This window comes from Trichomycterus rosablanca, chromosome 3, assembly GCF_030014385.1.
Source record: "Trichomycterus rosablanca isolate fTriRos1 chromosome 3, fTriRos1.hap1, whole genome shotgun sequence".
NCBI lineage: Eukaryota > Metazoa > Chordata > Actinopteri > Siluriformes > Trichomycteridae > Trichomycterus > Trichomycterus rosablanca.
In genome coordinates, this window is record NC_085990.1 from 26,567,275 (window position 1) to 26,585,322 (window position 18,048).

The 18,048-nt window shown below is 39.0% G+C and overlaps 1 protein-coding gene across 1 annotated transcript in view; it reads left to right on the plus strand.

The window, feature by feature from the left end:
* The window catches only part of gpr158a (G protein-coupled receptor 158a), a 128,035-nt gene extending 114,420 nt beyond the window's left edge, over nucleotides 1-13,615 (plus strand). The window contains exons 7-12 of the mRNA XM_062992017.1: nucleotides 3,480-3,718; nucleotides 5,040-5,178; nucleotides 9,593-9,698; nucleotides 10,878-11,024; nucleotides 11,152-11,235; nucleotides 11,669-13,615. Coding sequence (XP_062848087.1) covers nucleotides 3,480-3,718; nucleotides 5,040-5,178; nucleotides 9,593-9,698; nucleotides 10,878-11,024; nucleotides 11,152-11,235; nucleotides 11,669-13,522 — 2,569 coding nt within the window. The 3' untranslated portion in view covers nucleotides 13,523-13,615. The remainder of the gene's footprint in view (nucleotides 1-3,479; nucleotides 3,719-5,039; nucleotides 5,179-9,592; nucleotides 9,699-10,877; nucleotides 11,025-11,151; nucleotides 11,236-11,668) is intronic.
* The last annotated feature ends 4,433 nt before the right edge of the window (nucleotides 13,616-18,048 follow it).

The window sequence follows — 18,048 nt, forward strand, 5'->3', positions numbered from 1 at the left end:
GGCACTTACATACCTGATGTTATTTGGGGTTGGTGCTGGTCCAGTTTTCATAAGCCAGCAATGTCAACTCTGTTACAGTGGGGCCAAAAAGTATTTAGTCAGCCACTGATTGTGCAAGTTCTCCTACTTAGAAAGATGAGAGAGGTCTGTAATTTTCATCATAGGTACACTTCAACTATGAGAGACAAAATGAGAAAAAAAAAATCCAGGAAATCACAAGAATTTATTTGTAAATTATGGTGGAAAATAAGTATTTGGTCAATAACAAAAGTTCAACTCAATACTTTGTAACATAACCTTTGTTGGCAATGACAGAGGTCAAACGTTTCCTGTAAGTCTTCACCAGGTTTGCACACACTGTAGCTGGTATTTTGGCCCATTCCTCCATGCAGATCTCCTCTAGAGCAGTGATGTTTTGGGGCTGTCGCTGGGCAACACGGACTTTCAACGCCCTCCACAAATTTTCTATGGGGTTGAGGTCTGGAGACTGGCTAGGCCACTCCAGGACCTTGAAATGCTTTTTACGGAGCCACTCCTTCGTTGCCCGAGCGGTGTGTTTGGGATCATTGTCATGCTGGAAGACCCAGCCACGTTCCATCTTCAATGCTCTCACTGATGGAAGGAGGTTTTGGCTTAAAATCTCATGATACATGGCCCCGTTCATTCTTCCCTTAACACGGATCAGTCGTCCTGTCCCCTTTGCAGAAAATGATGTTTCCACCCCCATGCTTCACAGTAGGTATGGTGTTCTTGGGATGCAATTCAGCATTCTTCTTCCTCCAAACACGACGAGTTGAGTTTTTACCAAAAAGTTCCATTTTGGTTTCATCTGACCACATGATATTCTCCCAATCCTCTTCTGGATCATCCATATGCTCTCTGGCAAACTTCAGATGGGCCTGGACATGTACTGGCTTAAGCAGGGGGACACACCTGGCATTGCAGGATTTGAGTCCCTCTCGGCGTAGTGTGTTACTGATGGTAGCCTTTGTTACTTTGGTCCCAGCTCTCTGCAGGTCATTCATCAGGTCCCTCCGTGTAGTTCTGGGATTTTTGCTCACCGTTCTCATGATCATTTTGACTCCATGGGATGAGATCTTGCGTGGGGCCCCAGATCGAGAAAGATTATCAATGGTCTTGTATGTCTTCCATTTTCTTACAATTGCTCCCACAGTTGATTTATTCACACCAACCTGCTTGCCTATTGTAGATTCACTCTTCCCAGCCTGGTGCAGGTCTACAATTTTCTTCCTGGTGTCCTTCGACAGCTCTTTGGTCTTGGCCATGGTTGAGTTTGGAGTCTGACGGTTTGAGGCTGTGGACAGGAGTCTTTTATACAGATAACGAGGTCAAACAGGTGACATTAATACAGGTAACGAGTGGAGGACAGAAGAGCTTCTTAACGAAGAAGTTACAGGTCTGTGAGAGCCAGAAATCTTGCTTGTTTGTGGGTGACCAAATTCTTATTTTCCACCATAATTTACAAATAAATTCTTTAAAAATCCTACAATGTGATTTCCTGGATTTTTTTTCTCATTTTGTCTCTCATAGTTGAAGTGTACCTATGATGAAAATTACAGACCTCTCTCATCTTTCTAAGTAGGAGAACCTGCACAATCAGTGGCTGACTAAATACTTTTGGGCCCCACTGTACTGTCAGCTCTGTTTCTGTAAACCCTGTGATTGTCACCCTGTTATTTCCCACTAGGCCAGCCCAAAGCAAACTTTTTGAAAGACCAAGCTAAAGCAACCCCAGTAGTCAGCTGATCTGGCCTTAGTTGTCTCAGCTTTACACTGGTTTATGCTTGTTTTTTTCTTTGTTTGTGCAGGTAATTTACTTGCACTTCTCAGAAGTTTATTTCACTACATAAAGAAGTAGAACACTGCGTATATGTTTAAATGTAGGTAAATGAATTAAAAGTGCAGTCAGCAAATAAACCGTCTACCAAGACAGCCTTAATTATAGATGTCATTGTACATCGTGTCTAAATGCAGCAGCTCAAATGCTTATCCTATTAGTCCTATTCTACCATCTTTGTACTCATTAAGTACAAAATCCTTTTAATAAGCTACAAAGCCCTACATGGCCTGGCTTTACAATATCTTAGTGAACTTACTGAGCACTACAACCCAGAGAGTTTACACGGTGCAGGGCTACTTACAGTCTCAACCTTCAAGAACAGATTAAAACAAATTCAAATCAAATCAAATCAAATCAAGGTTTATTTGTCACATACATAGTTATACACAGTACAACTGGCAGTAAAATGCTTTTGATATTAAATTCATATTTACTCAGGTGTTTGATTAGTTTTTGCAAACTAGTTTTTGCAGTCAGTTAATGCCAAGTTCACACTACACAACTTTCAAGTTGTTCCGGTTGCTGTACAGTTCACACTACACAACTGGATCTCTTGTAATCGGGAGTCTTTTAAGTTTATGTGGTTTTCACACTACAAGAATGATCGGCGATAGGGGGTCACACCTACACGATCTATCACCATAAGGAATCTCGCCTGACGAGTCTGTATGGTCTCCCAAAAGTACGTTTTGTCACGAAAACACACGCGAGAAGTGACGAGGGGTTTAATGATACCATGTCCAAAAATGCCTGTCGGCAAGAATCTAGCGATCAAAGTTGTTTGAGAGCTGATATGTAGAGAGAGTTGCAATGCAGCGTTGGTATTATGAATTGCCGTGGGCGATAATTCACAAATACTGTAAAGCTTGTGTGTGTGCCGACGTATTCTGATAGAAACTACGTATATTATACCCGTGCCCCACACATTTAAAACTCCTTCACCAGTGTTTCCCTTCTGTATCTTGCGTTTATAACAATTACAACCTGATCACAACACCTTTCACACTGCATGATTTTGAGTCACCGACAGGTCCAGATGTTTACAATGCTGGTTATTTTTCTTGAGTCTGAGAGCGATCTGCGAGTGCTCGGCGAGCCACTCAAATTGAGTCGTTGAACAGTTCACACATAACGATTGAGAGCCGATTTTCTGTCAATGAGAAAATCAGAGCAGAAAACGTGTAGTGTGAACTAAGCATAAGCTGTAATAATTAGGGTTGCTGGAGTCTTATGCTAATCTGCAATTCATTTTTGATTTTATGATTAATTATTTCATTTGAAATAAATTTAATTCTGTATCTCTTTAGTTAGAAATCATTTTATTTATACACATCTAGTCTATTTAATCAAATTTTAATGAACTTAGTTATCCTCTAGGCCACCTAAGAAGGATGGGTCCTATTGAGTCTGGTTCCTCTTAAGGTTTCTTCCCTGTAATATTTTCACTCGCCGGTGTTTGGTCTTTGAATCTGTAATGTTGCTTTGAGACAATGCCAGTTGTAAAAAGCACTATACAAATAAATTTGACTTGACTCAAGAGAACCCAACATTATGTTGGATCCCATCTGGGTTTGCTGTTGTTTTCATGCCCTTATAATTCCTTGTCATTTCTCTGCAGGGTTCTAAAGATTTTTTTGTCTCGCACTGCTCAGCGGATTCCATACATGACCAGCTGGAAAGTACTGTGCCTTTTATGCATTATTCTTCTGATCGTGCTGTGGTTTCTGGTAGCATGGACGTCGGCTGTGTGCCAGAACCCAGACTGGCACCTGGCACTTATCACTGTGGGCTTGACACCAGATGGCCTGCAGTTTAGCATGTGTTTGCTGGACCGCTGGGATTACATGATGGCAGTAGGTAAGAAGTACCAATCTGTGCAGGATACAGTATTAAGTGAGTTTTTATTAGGTTATCTGTATCAAAAGTTATGGCTTTAAATGTCAAACTATTCAGGAGCATTCAAATAGAGACAAGTAAAAGTGTTCTAAAACAAAGGGTGCCCTACTTCTTATGATTAACAAAAAATATTTTTTAATAAATTATATGCTGCCAACTGTGTCCTCGGGTGGTGTGGTGGTAAATTGTGCTGAAGTGACATTCCAGGGACATATGCTCCCACCTTTGTGGCAACAGTTTTGGTATATATTATTTTATTTTTTTTATGTGTTTTTCCTGTTTTCCTCCCAGTCTGGTCGCATCCAATTACCCGACTGCATTACGCTTTCTTCACTGATGTTAATCCCCACCCTGGTTGAGGACAGCTGAGACTGATACACGCCCCCTCCGACACGTGTGCAATAGCCGACTGCATCTTTTTCACCCTCACAAAGCATGTTCATATGCGGATTATCTTTGTGTATGGAGAGACACACCCTGATCCTCATTATCTCTTGACTTCCTCGTGCAGGCGCTATCAATCAGCCAGCAGAAGTCGTAATTGCATCAGTTATGAGGTCCTGTCCGGCACCCCCCTAAGAAAACAGCCAGTCATTGTTCGTGTAGGCGCCCAGCCAGAGCTGAGTTTTGAACCGACGAGTTCGAAATGTCAGCTCTGGTGTGCTAGCGTGTTTTACCGCTGCGTCACCTGAGCACCTTTATTTTAAACTTATTAAGGCCACTGTAAGACCTTAGATATTGTTTTTTATATTTTGCCCTGATCTGCTGCTTGCCACAGTTTAATCCACTGATGACAGTTATTTCGATTTCATGGTTTGGTTTTTGTTCTGACCATGGAATTTACATTGTGGAACATCCAGGCTTGCCAATTCAAAGCAACAGGTGAACTTCAGTTGCATTCTAGACACACCTCAAGGATAATTAAAGCAATCAGGATGCACCAGACCACAATTCTAAATGGCTCTGAATGTCTTTGTAAGAGATGTCATGACTTTATTAAATAAATTATGTTTTATTGTTTTAAATACATGCTTTTAATTTGTAATTCTATGTGATTTAGCATAGCTTGCTGGCAGAAATGGCAGTTCTAACCATTTAAAATCCAATCCACAACACAATAAAGTGCAACAATGGAATGGATCTATAAATAGCAATATCACTTGTGCTTTTAAAGGAATAAAAATGTCAGGTAAATGTCAGGGGGAAAAATCAGCCCAGGCAGTACCCAAAGAATACAGCCAGTTTAAACAGCATTTGCTTTTGTGCTTTTCTCCACCTACAGCTGAGTTCCTGTTCCTGATGTGGAGCGTGTATCTGTGCTATGCTGTAAGGACGGTACCTTCTGCCTTCCATGAACCACGCTATATGGCTATAGCAGTGCACAACGAGCTCATCATCTCTGCTATATTTCATATAATCAGGTAATTCACTTAAAAAAGACTTCCTTGCACTCAGTGTTTTCGATCGGCATTAGACCCACGGTAACCCAGAACAGGATGAAGCAGTTAGTAAGACAAAATAATTTCTCTAAATCAATGATGAATATGTGTAATGCTAATGGTTTCAGTAGTATCCTAACAATATATAAATCATAAAGTCATAGTCATATATACATATACAGATGTACAGTACTACAATTTTTTTTCTTCGCATAGCCCAGCTTGTTAGACGCTGAGAGGGTTAAGGGCCTTGCTTGAGGGCCCAACAGAGGCTGCATGGCAGAGCTGGGATTCGAACTCTTAACCTTTTAGTTTATAGCCCAAAGCCCTACCCACTAGGCTACCGTTGCCCCACTAGGCTACCACTTTTACAATCATTTCAAAGCACCTTTAAGTATTATGTTTGGTTTTGTCGTGCTTGTAAGACAATAGAACCTGTACATTGCCATCAGCCAGTTAGCATTTTCAGTTCAGTGAGTCACATGACATCATGCAGTCCAGGACCTCAGCTTGAATGTATTTTAGCAAAAAATGTATAAGGAACCAGAATATGAATCATTCATTATATTGCCAAAAGTATGTGGACACCTGACCATAAGCTAGTTGGACACCATATTTTAAAACAATATGCATCTACATCATACACCCAACCCCACTCAATTGTGAATTTTGAGACAAGAATTTTGAGTGTGTCTGTGAGAATCTGTGCCCATTTTAATAAATGAACATTTCTAAGGTCTAGCACTGATGTTGGGCAAGAAGGTCACATTCATCCCAAAAATATTAAGTGGGGGTTGAGGTCAGGTGTCTGTTCAGGTCAGTGGGATTCCTCCATACTAAACTGGTCGAAGTGTCTTCTTAAACCATGTTTTGTGCATGGAGTACTTCCCTAAACTGTTGGAATATAAGTTGGAAGCATATATATATGATTGACTTTGATTGACATGACTGATAGTTTTAACAATAGATTAGGCTGAAAAATGTATTAATTGGAAGTGGTGTCTACATACTACAGACTCTTATTGAAATAAATATAGGTGAAATCTAATTACTTATTTTAGTTCTTATGATACCTCTAAGCTAACAGACTGGTAAAGAACATGCTAATAAACTATCTGAAGTAGAACTACTGTGTGCAGTTATTTATGTTAAGTGCTACATGCTACATAAAAAGCATCAATTGTTTTTTATATTTCAGGAATTTGTTATGTTGTAATGGGCTGTCAGCTTTTGCTTGGTGCTTTTGGTTTAGACACATCTGCCTTTTGTTTATAGGCGGACTAATTGATAGTGACTAAACATGATATAGTGTAGGACACTAATCACAGCAAATTTAGCGCAGCTTTCAGTTTGGTATGGAGCGCTGAAGCAGAAGTCATGAATCATGATTTTATATAATGTGTTTACAGAACCAGACTCAAACAATGTTAATGTCATATAACTGCATATTTCATGGAAATCTTTCAAATGTGGATACAAGTACCTACATTGGCACAGATCCTCTCTGTCATATACCCAGATATAGAGCTGCTTTAAATGCTGCCCGTTTGCTATATATTTCATCTGTCATTAGTGGTACTGGATATAAGACTAAAATACTTTTTCTCTACTAACAACAAACTTCTTCACTCTCCTTCTGCTACTCCTCCTTGCACTGTTGACCAGTGTAAAGTCATTTTTCACAGACAAATTAGTAAAATCTACCAACATTTTTCCACAACCTCCACAATGCCTGTTTATAGTAACATTCCTCTTAACCCAGCTGTCGAATCTCTGTCTGTTTTAATTGAGTTAATTGCCAAATAAAATGCATCTACCTGTCAGCTTAATCCTGCCCCATCTCACTTCCTAAGACATGTCTTTCAGTTATCTTTTACCCTATCTATTATTTCCTTAACTCGTCTGTTGCTTAAGGTTTCCATTCTCAAGAACCCTTGAACCCTAAAGCCAATTTCTAATCTTGCCCTGTTTAGACAAGCTGTTAGAAAAGGTTGTAGCCTTTCAAGTAGTCTTTATTTGATTAATAATGATCTTTTTGAACCTTTTCCATGGATGCAAAGTGCTGAGGCAGCCCCTTTACAAGTTCTAAACTTAGGTATTTCTGTGTATCGGGTTATATCGCCCATAATAACACAAATACATGAAATGGAACAGGTTGAAGTTCTGTTCTGATTAACGTCTTAATCTAAGTTTGGTGGGAGTCCCAACTTAAGGAATACTGCATGCAGTTTCACTATGTTTTCTGCCAACCTGGAGCTATTTTCCCAAACAGCATGACTAGCTTAAAATCCTGGGGCATCAGTAACATGCTTATTTACAGTGTATGTACAGTATATTGACGTTACTAACACTGGTTTATATTCTACATCTCTTCAAATAGATTTCACCTTGTTGCTCTTGGTAAGCATCATTCTGTCATTAGTGCTGCTAAATATTGTGTTTCTCAGGGATCAGTCCTTGGCCCTTAACTATTCATTATCTATAAAATTCAAGGTCCATGTCTTTTACCCTATATGACATACTTAGATTTTGATCTAAGTATGTAGATTTTACCCCACTTAGATTTTGAGCTAATTTGCATTATTTACAAATATGGTATTAAAGGAAAGCAAATGTGATATCAAAGGAACCATGAGAATTTGAACCTTAATAATTATAAAAATATGTTGGAATTTCTATTTTCTGTTCAGCTGGCACAGGAGTTTCACAGTGAACAAAAATTGTCATGCACAAATTAAGCCAGTAGAATAAGCCCATAAGCAGGGTTGTTGATATTCTCAGCCTTCCGTGGTAAAGGGAAGAAAACTGCTGAAATGTATTGGATAAGGCTTCTGATATCTTTAGCAAACTCAGCCAGTGCCCACTAAAAAGTAAAGGGTGAACATGTTTACAAGGAAGCAGAGTTCGTAGAAAGCCTTTTTTCCTTACTCCTACCCCTGCAGCATCTCCGCTGCAGCATTTTAGGAGTGCAGCATACCAGGCAGGCTGTATATGGATTCTTGCTGAATAGTGAAAGTATATCTGAGGCAGATCTTCTAAACTAAACTTTCACCTATTGCAGAGATTTGTCAGCAGCTTGCCAAGTGTGGATGGTGTCAGAATGCAGTGGAGTTCGCTTTGGTCTTACCTGCAAAGCATTGTGCAGCTTAAGATGCCAGTCAGATGCCAGTCATGTTCAAGTTTCTATAAAACTTTGATCTGTTGAACAGAATTGGGGATTGACAATAGTAAGAAAAATGAGTTAGAAATCCTTAAATTAGGCAATTGTTGTTTGGCCAAACTGCTATATATTTTATGTTCCAAAAAAGCATGTGGGAAGCATAGTGGTACAGAAATGTGGGTCTAAATGATCTGCACTTGATTTTTATTTCTGATGATCCTCATTTAGGGGGCAGTGGTAGCACAATGGGTAGAGTTCAGCTTTCATTTGGAAGTTTGTGGTTTGAAGTCCCTGCTCTGTGATGTAGCTACTGTTGGGCCATTAAGCAAGGCCATTAGCCCCCTCTGTTCCAGGGGCACTGTACAATAACTGTGCTCCGACCACAGCTTCCTAACAAGCTGGCATATGTGAAAAAACATTTGCATTGTACTGTGTATGTACATATGACAAATTTAGCCATTACATTAGACCTAGATTATATTCATCTGCATTTTGTCTACTTTGTCACAATATGAATTTCAAATTTTTTCCTGAGTCTTCATGTACTACAGTGCACAGCCCACCTCCCAAAAAAGCAATATATGGATTGTAGGCTTTAAAATGCTCCTGGAAATGTATAAGGAATTTTTGTGTTGCCCCCTGTCCAGGATGTATTCCACATTGAGCACCAGTGTCACCAGTCCCACTGCAAATTTAATCAGGATGAATAAAGGGTTCGTCAGAAAAAAATGACAGTCACATATAAAGGCATAGGTGGGCACTGGGAGAAAGAATCGCACCAGTCCCTGTCACCCATACGTCAGGTGTTATTACAGTAAATTACTCTGTGCATTGGTACTTCCAGAAATATATGTTGGCAAGTATAGCAGGAATAAAATATAGCAAACTCACCTTAATATAAACTAAGTGGATCCTGTTTTTGTCTTCAAGCAGCTGCAGCACTTGAGAGTTTTAGTGCCTACAAAATGCTGATACTCAGAACAGGGATATTATTCACCTGAGCACAGCCCCAATACCTACAATCTACAATCTTACTTATTAGTCTGAAATGTCAAGTCAAGTCAAATTTATTTGTACAGCACTTTTTACAATGGACATCCATTGTAAACAGAATACAGAATCCGGGACAATGAAATGTCTGTCCAAAGCAATCATACAATACAAGCAGTTGTCTACATACTTTTTGTCATATAATGTATATAGTGTATGACAATTTTTTTCTATAATTATTTGCAGATTTACTCTTGCATCTGAGCTGCACCCTGATTGGATGCTTATGCTGTTCTTTGCCCACACACATTTAACAGTGACAGTAACTTTGGGCCTTTTACTCATTCCAAAGGTAAACTGCACTTTTTAAAAAATAAACTGGTTTGTCTTCTTGATTGTGTTGTCTAAGTGGTCAGATTTCTTGCCTATGGCTATTTAACTTTGCTGGTAGGGGGACCGAGACTGCGTCTCTTTAATATATGTTTTTTAATATATGATTTATTTTCAGCTTTTTAAATAGATAGACAGACAGACAGACAGACAGACAGATAGATAGACAGACAGACAGACACACAGACAGACAAATAGACAGACAGACAGATAGACAGACAGACAGACAGACAGACAGACAGACAGACAGATAGATAGACAGACAGACAAATAGACAGACAGACAAACAGACAGATAGATAGACAGATAGCTAGACAAATAGACAGACGGACAGACAGATAGATAGACAAATAGACAGACAGACAGACAGACAGACAGACAGACAGACAGACAGACAGACAGACAGACCGACCGATAGATAGATAGACAGACAAATAGACAGACCGACAGACAGACAGATAGATAGATAGACAGACAAATAGACAGACAGACAAATAGACAGACAGACAGACAGACAGATAGATCGATCAATAGATAGATCGATAGATAGATACTTTATTGATTCTTTGCAGGAAATTACAACAGCTCACATCAGACAAACAACTTGTTACATACATACAACATCCACTGACAAAGTATAAAAAACAAGCTAAAAAAATTCACAGGAATGTCTATATACATGTAAACATTAGATGCTGGTGTATGTATGTAACAAGTTGTTTAACAAGTTAAATAGATGTCTAGTCCTGTTATAACATTTGAAAGAAAATGAGTAGAAATTAAACATGTAGCTTTGACTATTAACTTTTCAAACATGACAGCGAAATATTAACTTATAGTTTAAATGTAAATTAATGTTGTATAACTATTTTGTATAATTATTATTTATGTAATAATTAGCTGTTGTGTGGTGGGTTAATAGGCCTGATCAAGTTTAATTCATGGACATTGCCATTTGTTTAAGCAAGGTGTTTTCTAACTGCAGCCATGGGCCATTTGCATTTATATGATATAGAAATTTTACTCCTATATTAATACATTTGCATGGCTCACAAGACTGGCTTTGCTATAAAATGTTAAAAACTTCTGCTTTATGGTATCAATATAAACAGTTGCATACATTCCCATATGTGTCCTACAGTTCCTGTTTGCGGGAACACACCTGAGGGATGACATAGCGACAGAGGCCTATGAGGATGAGTTGGACATGGGGCGATCAGGTTCATACTTAAACAGCAGCATTACCTCTGCATGGAGTGAGCACAGCCTGGATCCAGAGGACATTCGGGTCAGTTTGCTTTTGTTTTATTCTGCTCTATTTCACTACCTTTTCATATTCTTGTTTAATACACTGCCATAATCTGTTTGTCGTATCATTGATAAATTTACTGAGCCATGGCAGTTTTTTATTGCAGACACCAGACGAAATGGGCCAGCTCAGTTCTATAAATGGCTGTGGCGTAAGATCTTACGACAGTCATTGGGAAAAATGTACCAATGTGAGCAGAGGTTTTTGTTTCTTTGTTAGAGCTGAAAAAGTCTCTCACTACAACCTTAAACTAGTGATTCAGTGCCAAGTGCAGTTTGCAAAGTGGTTTTAATGGGGTCTCTGCTTTGTCAAATACTCAGTGGGTTACATAAAATGCATCAAAATTCTTTTGAGACTTTTTTCAGATCTAAGAATAGAACACACAAAATGTATACTTAATACTGTTCCAGACCGTCCTGTTTTTGGTCACTGTCAAAAAGCATGTCATAATGTTCAAACATCTTTGTGGCTCTGTCTGTAGTCGCAAACATTAACTTACATTGCATGTTTTTGTGCAGTAGAATGTCTGCTTATTCGTGTTATCCATTTTGACCCTCTTAGATCCTGAACACTTTGCTGCTTTAAGTTTGCTTACAGTTCTCTTGTATTTTAATTATTTACAGGAGGAGCTAAAAAAGCTCTATTCCCAGCTTGAAATCTATAAAAGGAAAAAGATGTTAGCCAACAACCCCCACCTGCAAAAGAAGCGCAGTTCCAAAAAAGGTCTGGGACGCTCCCTTATGAGACGCATTACTGAAATCCCAGAGACCATGGGTCGCCAGTATAGCCGTGATGACAAGGAGCTGGGTGAGCATGCAAGCAACCGCAACAGCATATGTGTACTGAGAAAGAATACTTTTGAGGCATCTCATTCAGCCAAACCTGTCAAAGAGGAGTCCCTAAAGAACAAGGTTTTTTCCCTAAAGAAGTCACATAGCAGTTATGACCATGTCCGAGACAAGAGCGAGGATTTAAGTAACTCAGCAACTGACAAAATGGAAGTGTCCACCACAGAGGGATCTCTTCTTGAATCATTGGAAAAGAAACTGGTCAAAAAAGAGTCTTCTGAAAAGATTGATGCAGCCAGTGAGTCAACTGAATCAGTTCCCTTGGTGTGCAAGTCAGCCAGTGCTCACAATTTAACTGCTGAAAAGAAACCTCTCCACCCAAGGACTTCCATGTTGCAGAAATCTCTTAGTGTCATTGCCAGTGCCAAAGAAAGAACACTGGGTCTTGGAAAGACTCAGTGTGTAGAAGATCCCAACAAGAAAACTCAACAAAAGAACAAAGAAGACAAAAGCCCTGTTGAGAATGAAGAAAAAGAGGGGTATATGAAGATGATAGTTAGCCAGTCTGTTGAATATAAGCAAACTGCTGCTAAAACTGGAATAATGAAACGTCAGAATAGTGGGAGCCAACCATCTATCTGCTCTGAGCCAGCAAAAAGCAAAGATGGGTTCAACATTTCTGAGGTATGCCCTTGGGAGCTAGAGGATTTGCCCACTCCCTCAGAAAACAAGGTCCAAAAACACGTGTCAATTTCTGCTGAGAAACCAACTACAATCCAAAGCAACAGCACCAAGGTTGGCAAACAACAGCAGCAGAAACATAAAGGCTTGGATCAGTCACCATCTTCGACCCGACGACCTGTCCAGAAGCAGATGGATAGAGTAGAAGGAAAAAGTAAAGAAAGCCAAAATCAGACTGAGGCTTTAAAACCAAATTCCCACAGCCACCCTGCTCAATCCAGAACACAGGCAACTCAAGGAGCAGAAGTCTGTCCATGGGACTTTGAGGAACTGCCAACAAAATTGAAAGACTCAGATCAGAGCAGGTTAAAAACCACTGAGGTCAAAGACAAAACAGAAGCAAAGGACAGAGGAAGTACTAATGCGAAGAGCAAATCAAAAGAACTGCTGCCTTACAAACCTTTAGGCAGCTCCCAGAAGGCTCCTTCAAAAGCAGACATCTGTCCATGGGATCACGAACCAACAAGTCCCACTTCTGAAAAGATGCCCAGCCGATCTCAGGTTACTAAAATGAAAGAGGCTCCTGCTACAATAATGGGGGCAACTCCTGGGAGAATATTTCCAAAGGAAATAGAGAAGACCAAGGGTACAGATGATGAGAGAACCAAAATAAAGAGCAAGGACAAGCCAACTTTAGGTAAAACCACAGAAAGACCTCTCAGCCAAGCCGCAATGGCAGAGATTTGTCCTTGGGATGTGGATAGTAGTCAAGAGATGGGGATGGTAGAGAAACAGAAGAGTCCAAGTACTGCAAAAGGGAAAAGCAAACAAGCTGAAATATGTCCATGGGACTTTGAAGAATCAGCAACTAAAGAATCGACTACAAAAACTGGTTCATCTATACCGAAGCAGAAAAGTCCAAATTCCAGCAGAGCAATTCCTGGCAGTGCCAAAAAGGCAGATGTAGGCCCATGGGACTTTGATGACCAAACCACGAAAAAAGCATGACACTTGACCTAGATCTAGTTCTCATCCTATGTGCATTGTGTCATCTTATGAAACCCTGGAATACAGACTAGATATGATTTACGGTAACTTGAGGGAATAAAATGAAGTTGCACAAGCTGCCTTTCTTTCCAATATTTTTTCCTTTGTGCTTTTTGACAAAAGAGGAAAACAAAACAAAAAAAAAAGGGAAAAATGCAACAAATCATCAAGCATTCCAGATTTTTAAAAGTACTTTGTTTGGAACTTTAAACACAAACCGTAGTGTAACAATTATGCAACTCTTTATGTGCAATGTAGAATGACCTGCCTTTGCTCATCACATGTACCCTTGTTTATTTACCATTTACATCTTTCTGAACTTCATAATAACTGCATTTGTAGCATGGTCGTTTTTGACTATGTCAATCATGTGAGATTGTACAATAATTAGTTCTTGCAGAATTAGGAGCACAGTGATATCATCTATTTTACCAGTACTCAGATGGAGCATGCATGAATTGTCCTAGGATAAGCATGACCTGTGGTGTTTTATGTTCAAGCTGGGTTGGAACTGACATTGCCAAAGACTTAAAGGTAACTGATATCCGACGGTATCGTCTGAGTAATACGTAAAAGTACTCGAATCATATCAGATTTTTCGTTGGGCCCAATCCATGTGGTTGCTTGTGAAATTAGCCTGTAGCACTTTAGTAACTTGCCTATATTATGACAAAATTAAGTGTATATGTATACATACTGGCATTCATGTTGTTTTTTTATTTATTTATCCGTCATGCCATTCTCACATTTGTGTGCATTTCTGTCACAAGGTTCACCAAAACCTCTATTTATTTTTTGGTTTTGCACCATAAAACCCTTTTAATGCTTCCAGATTTGCTGGTATGAATGTGCCTAAAGAAAAGTCTTGTATCAGTCCTACATCGTATTTAAAACGGCACAGTGTCCATCCCTCCCTGTGTGCACCCATTTTTTCTAAGAGTCGAGTTTATTTTTTAAATACCCCTTACCTCAACTTAGTGATTAGATACAATTGTTGCAAAGAACATTCCATGCACTAAAATATCCTTGTAATTATCAGTCTAGCCCAAAAATATTGTTTAATAATGAAACATGACATGTTGTTGGTGTTATTATATGTGGTACCTATTCCTGACATTTCCCAGACTGTCTAGCACTGTTGGCAAGATGGCATTGCACAAAACAGTTAACCTGATAAAACCTGTGTAAAGTGCAAGCTATTTTTTCACAATTAATTAGGTAACTCACTATCTACCAGCTAGCATTGTGCTCATGATAAACATCTCATTAAGAATAAAGTAAGTTGACCTGTATTCAGTGCAGGTTAATGCACCAGCAATTAGCTGGTATTAAACCTTGCCCTAACATTACGATAATAAATGCATCTTTTTGTAGAATATATCGACAGATTGTAATATTATCAAACAAGACTTAAATAAAGCTCAGCAGTTTTGGTAATGGACTAATGATCAGAAGATCCACGACTGCACCACCAACCTGGAACAAGGCCCTTAATCCTTGATTCATTGCCCTGTATTTGGTCACAAATTAAGTTGTTTCACACATTTAGTGCTTTAGCTTTTTTAATAGCAAAACAGCCAGTTAACAGCTAACAAACTAAGCTTACATTTGCCACCACTAAATACAGGTGGGGTTTCTCTTAAATCAATGTTTTAACATCCATACACTATATGGTTAAAAGTATTTGGACACCTGCACATTTTATTTTAAAACCAAAATCTATAACAACAGCCACTCTTGTGCAAGCTTCTCACACGACCTTGAACTTCGTTGGTCAACGAAGCCTCAATTGATGTTCCAGTTAATTTCAAAGTCCATTCTTGTGTTGCTAGGACAGGAAATGGCCTACTGCAAGTAGAAACTGTTGCTGCAAGATTGGAAGCTTATAATTTCCTTTATATAATTGATTTATTATATCTATTAGCAACTAATGAGGCTGAAACAGATGAATCCAATAATTAGAAGGAGTGTCCTGATACTTTTATCCCGTGTATGTTTACAAACCCCATTTCTGAGTTGAGACATTAGACATTTGAGACAACTGAGACATTTTGTAAAATGCAATAAAATTAAGATTTGGGATTTATTAATTTTCTTAAAACTTACCCATGTTTTCACTGATCAACTGGTGTATGAATATAAACACATTCATAATTGGATTCCTGCATCACATTAGAAAAAAGTTGTCACAGTATGGCAGGCTGCTCAGAGCACCGCCTCTAGGGCAGTTCGCTTATCCATGGCAGTTCTGTTGTCACAGCCGAAAAGTGCCATGATGCTGGATTAGTTCCCAGGAAAAGATAAAAAAATGTGCCGGCATCTAAGCAAATCTATGTGGAAGAAATTGTGAAAAATCTGGAGTGAATTAAAGCTTAAGAGGGTTATGAGGAACCAACATGCCAGTCATCTGCACCTTCATGCTCCCTCTGTCAGCTATACATGGCAGGAGGATATGATTCTGTAACCATGCCCAGCTGCCAATCTCCACAGCAGGTGGGCCTGTTACAGGCCTTGTCCTGCATAGAAGTTTTTCTAGAGTACCTGTCATTCTTTGCAAAGACGGAGACTTTCCTTTGTTACCCAATTCAGATACCCTCAATTTTATCAATTGTTATTGTTGATTACAAAAAAGGATACTTAAAGCAAAGCGCCCTACAGAGACTTAAATCTATGCTGCCCTCCAGCTGGCCCCCCTGTCAGAAAACTCATAAAGGCTTCAGCAATAGGCCCCCAGTAAAATGCACAACCACACAGTAGGTAAAATAAGATACCTGTCACAAATAAGCCTCCTGCCAATCTTTACAGGATGTCTTTTTACAGTTTCATATATTAAATTATTGTATACATTTTTTACTCTTGCCCATGTCCCAATTCATTTTGAGTGTGTTTAAAGAATGAAACATATGTGAACACATATATCCTTTCTGTACTTTTGTTGAAAGTTTCAACAGAATAAACAAATCACGGATTCTTATTTTACAAAATGTCTCAACTTACCAAGTGTAAGGACCACTTGACTTTTTGCACACCTTACTGTGTTGTGTATTTAATTTTGATGTTAATATAATTGCCATTTCTACCTTTAATCTGCACTTAATCCACCATAATAACAAAGTGAAAACATGTTTATCATGTGAATCACAAACTGAAATCCATTCTGTTTGCTTTAATTATATTTGAGATGTATCTAGAAGTAGAATCTTCCTTTTGCTATTTAATCTGATTAGTCATAGTGATAAAATGGGTTCATAGTGAGAAAATGGGTCCATAAACACCCACAATTTACACTGCACTGTCAGGACTAAAATCAAGCCATGAAGTCTAATGTGCTTTTTGAGGATGTTTGTGATCAAATTGTGGCAAGGCATAGATCAGGGCATGGACACAAACAAAGAATATAGGTATAAAGGTTTTGATTGTTCTCAGGACCACAATGGCCTCAATAATTTTTAAACGGAAAAAGCTCAGATTTGGTCATCTGAACAAATAAGGCATTCGGGCAAGAAGGGCCCTGGTTAGGCAGGTAAGGAAGTACCGAACATTTACTCTTAAATAGCTTCAACACTCCTGGGCACTGATGGCAGAACCTGTTGGACAAATAACCATCTCTGAAGCACTTTATAAATGAGGCCATTATGGCAGACTGGTAATTTGGAAGCCAATTTAGAGTGTCCTGCTTATACAACCCCAAATCAGAAAAAGTTGGGACAGCATGGAAAATGCAAAGAATAAAAAACACAGAGTTTCTTACATTTACTTTTATTTGATTGCAGACAGGATGAACCTGAGATATTTCATGTTTTATCTGGTCAACTCATTTCATTTATTAATAAACATCCATTCCTGCATTTCAGGCCGACAACACATTTTCAAAAAAGTTGAGACAGTAAAGCTTTACCACTTTGTAATGTTGCCATTCCTTTTCACCACACTTGAAAAACGTTTTGGCACAGAGGATACCAAGTGATTTAGTGTTTCAGCTTTTATTTTGTCGCTGCAAACACGTCTTAAGATGTGCAACAGTACGGGGTCGTCGTTGTGGCATTTTTCCTTTCAAAATTCTCCACACATTCTCTATTGGGGACAGGTCAGGACTGCAGGCAGGCCAGTCCAGTACCCGTACCCTCTTCTTCCTCAGCCATGCCTTTGTAATGTGTGCAGCATGTGGTTTTACATTGTCTTGTTGAAAAATGCATGGACGTTCCTGGAAAAGATGACGTCTTGAAGGCAGCATATGTTGCTCTAAGATCTCAATGTACTTTTCTGCATTAATGCCGCCCTTACAGAAGTGTAAATTACATTTGCCAAGGGCATTGACACTGCCCCATACCATGACAGACCCTGGCTTTTGGACTTGTTGCTGATAACAGTCTGGATGGTCCTTTTCGTCTTTGATCCAGATCACACAGGGTCCATTTTTTATACATGAAATATCTTGGGTTCAAACTGTCTGCAATCAAATAAAATTCAAAGTAAATGTAAGGAAC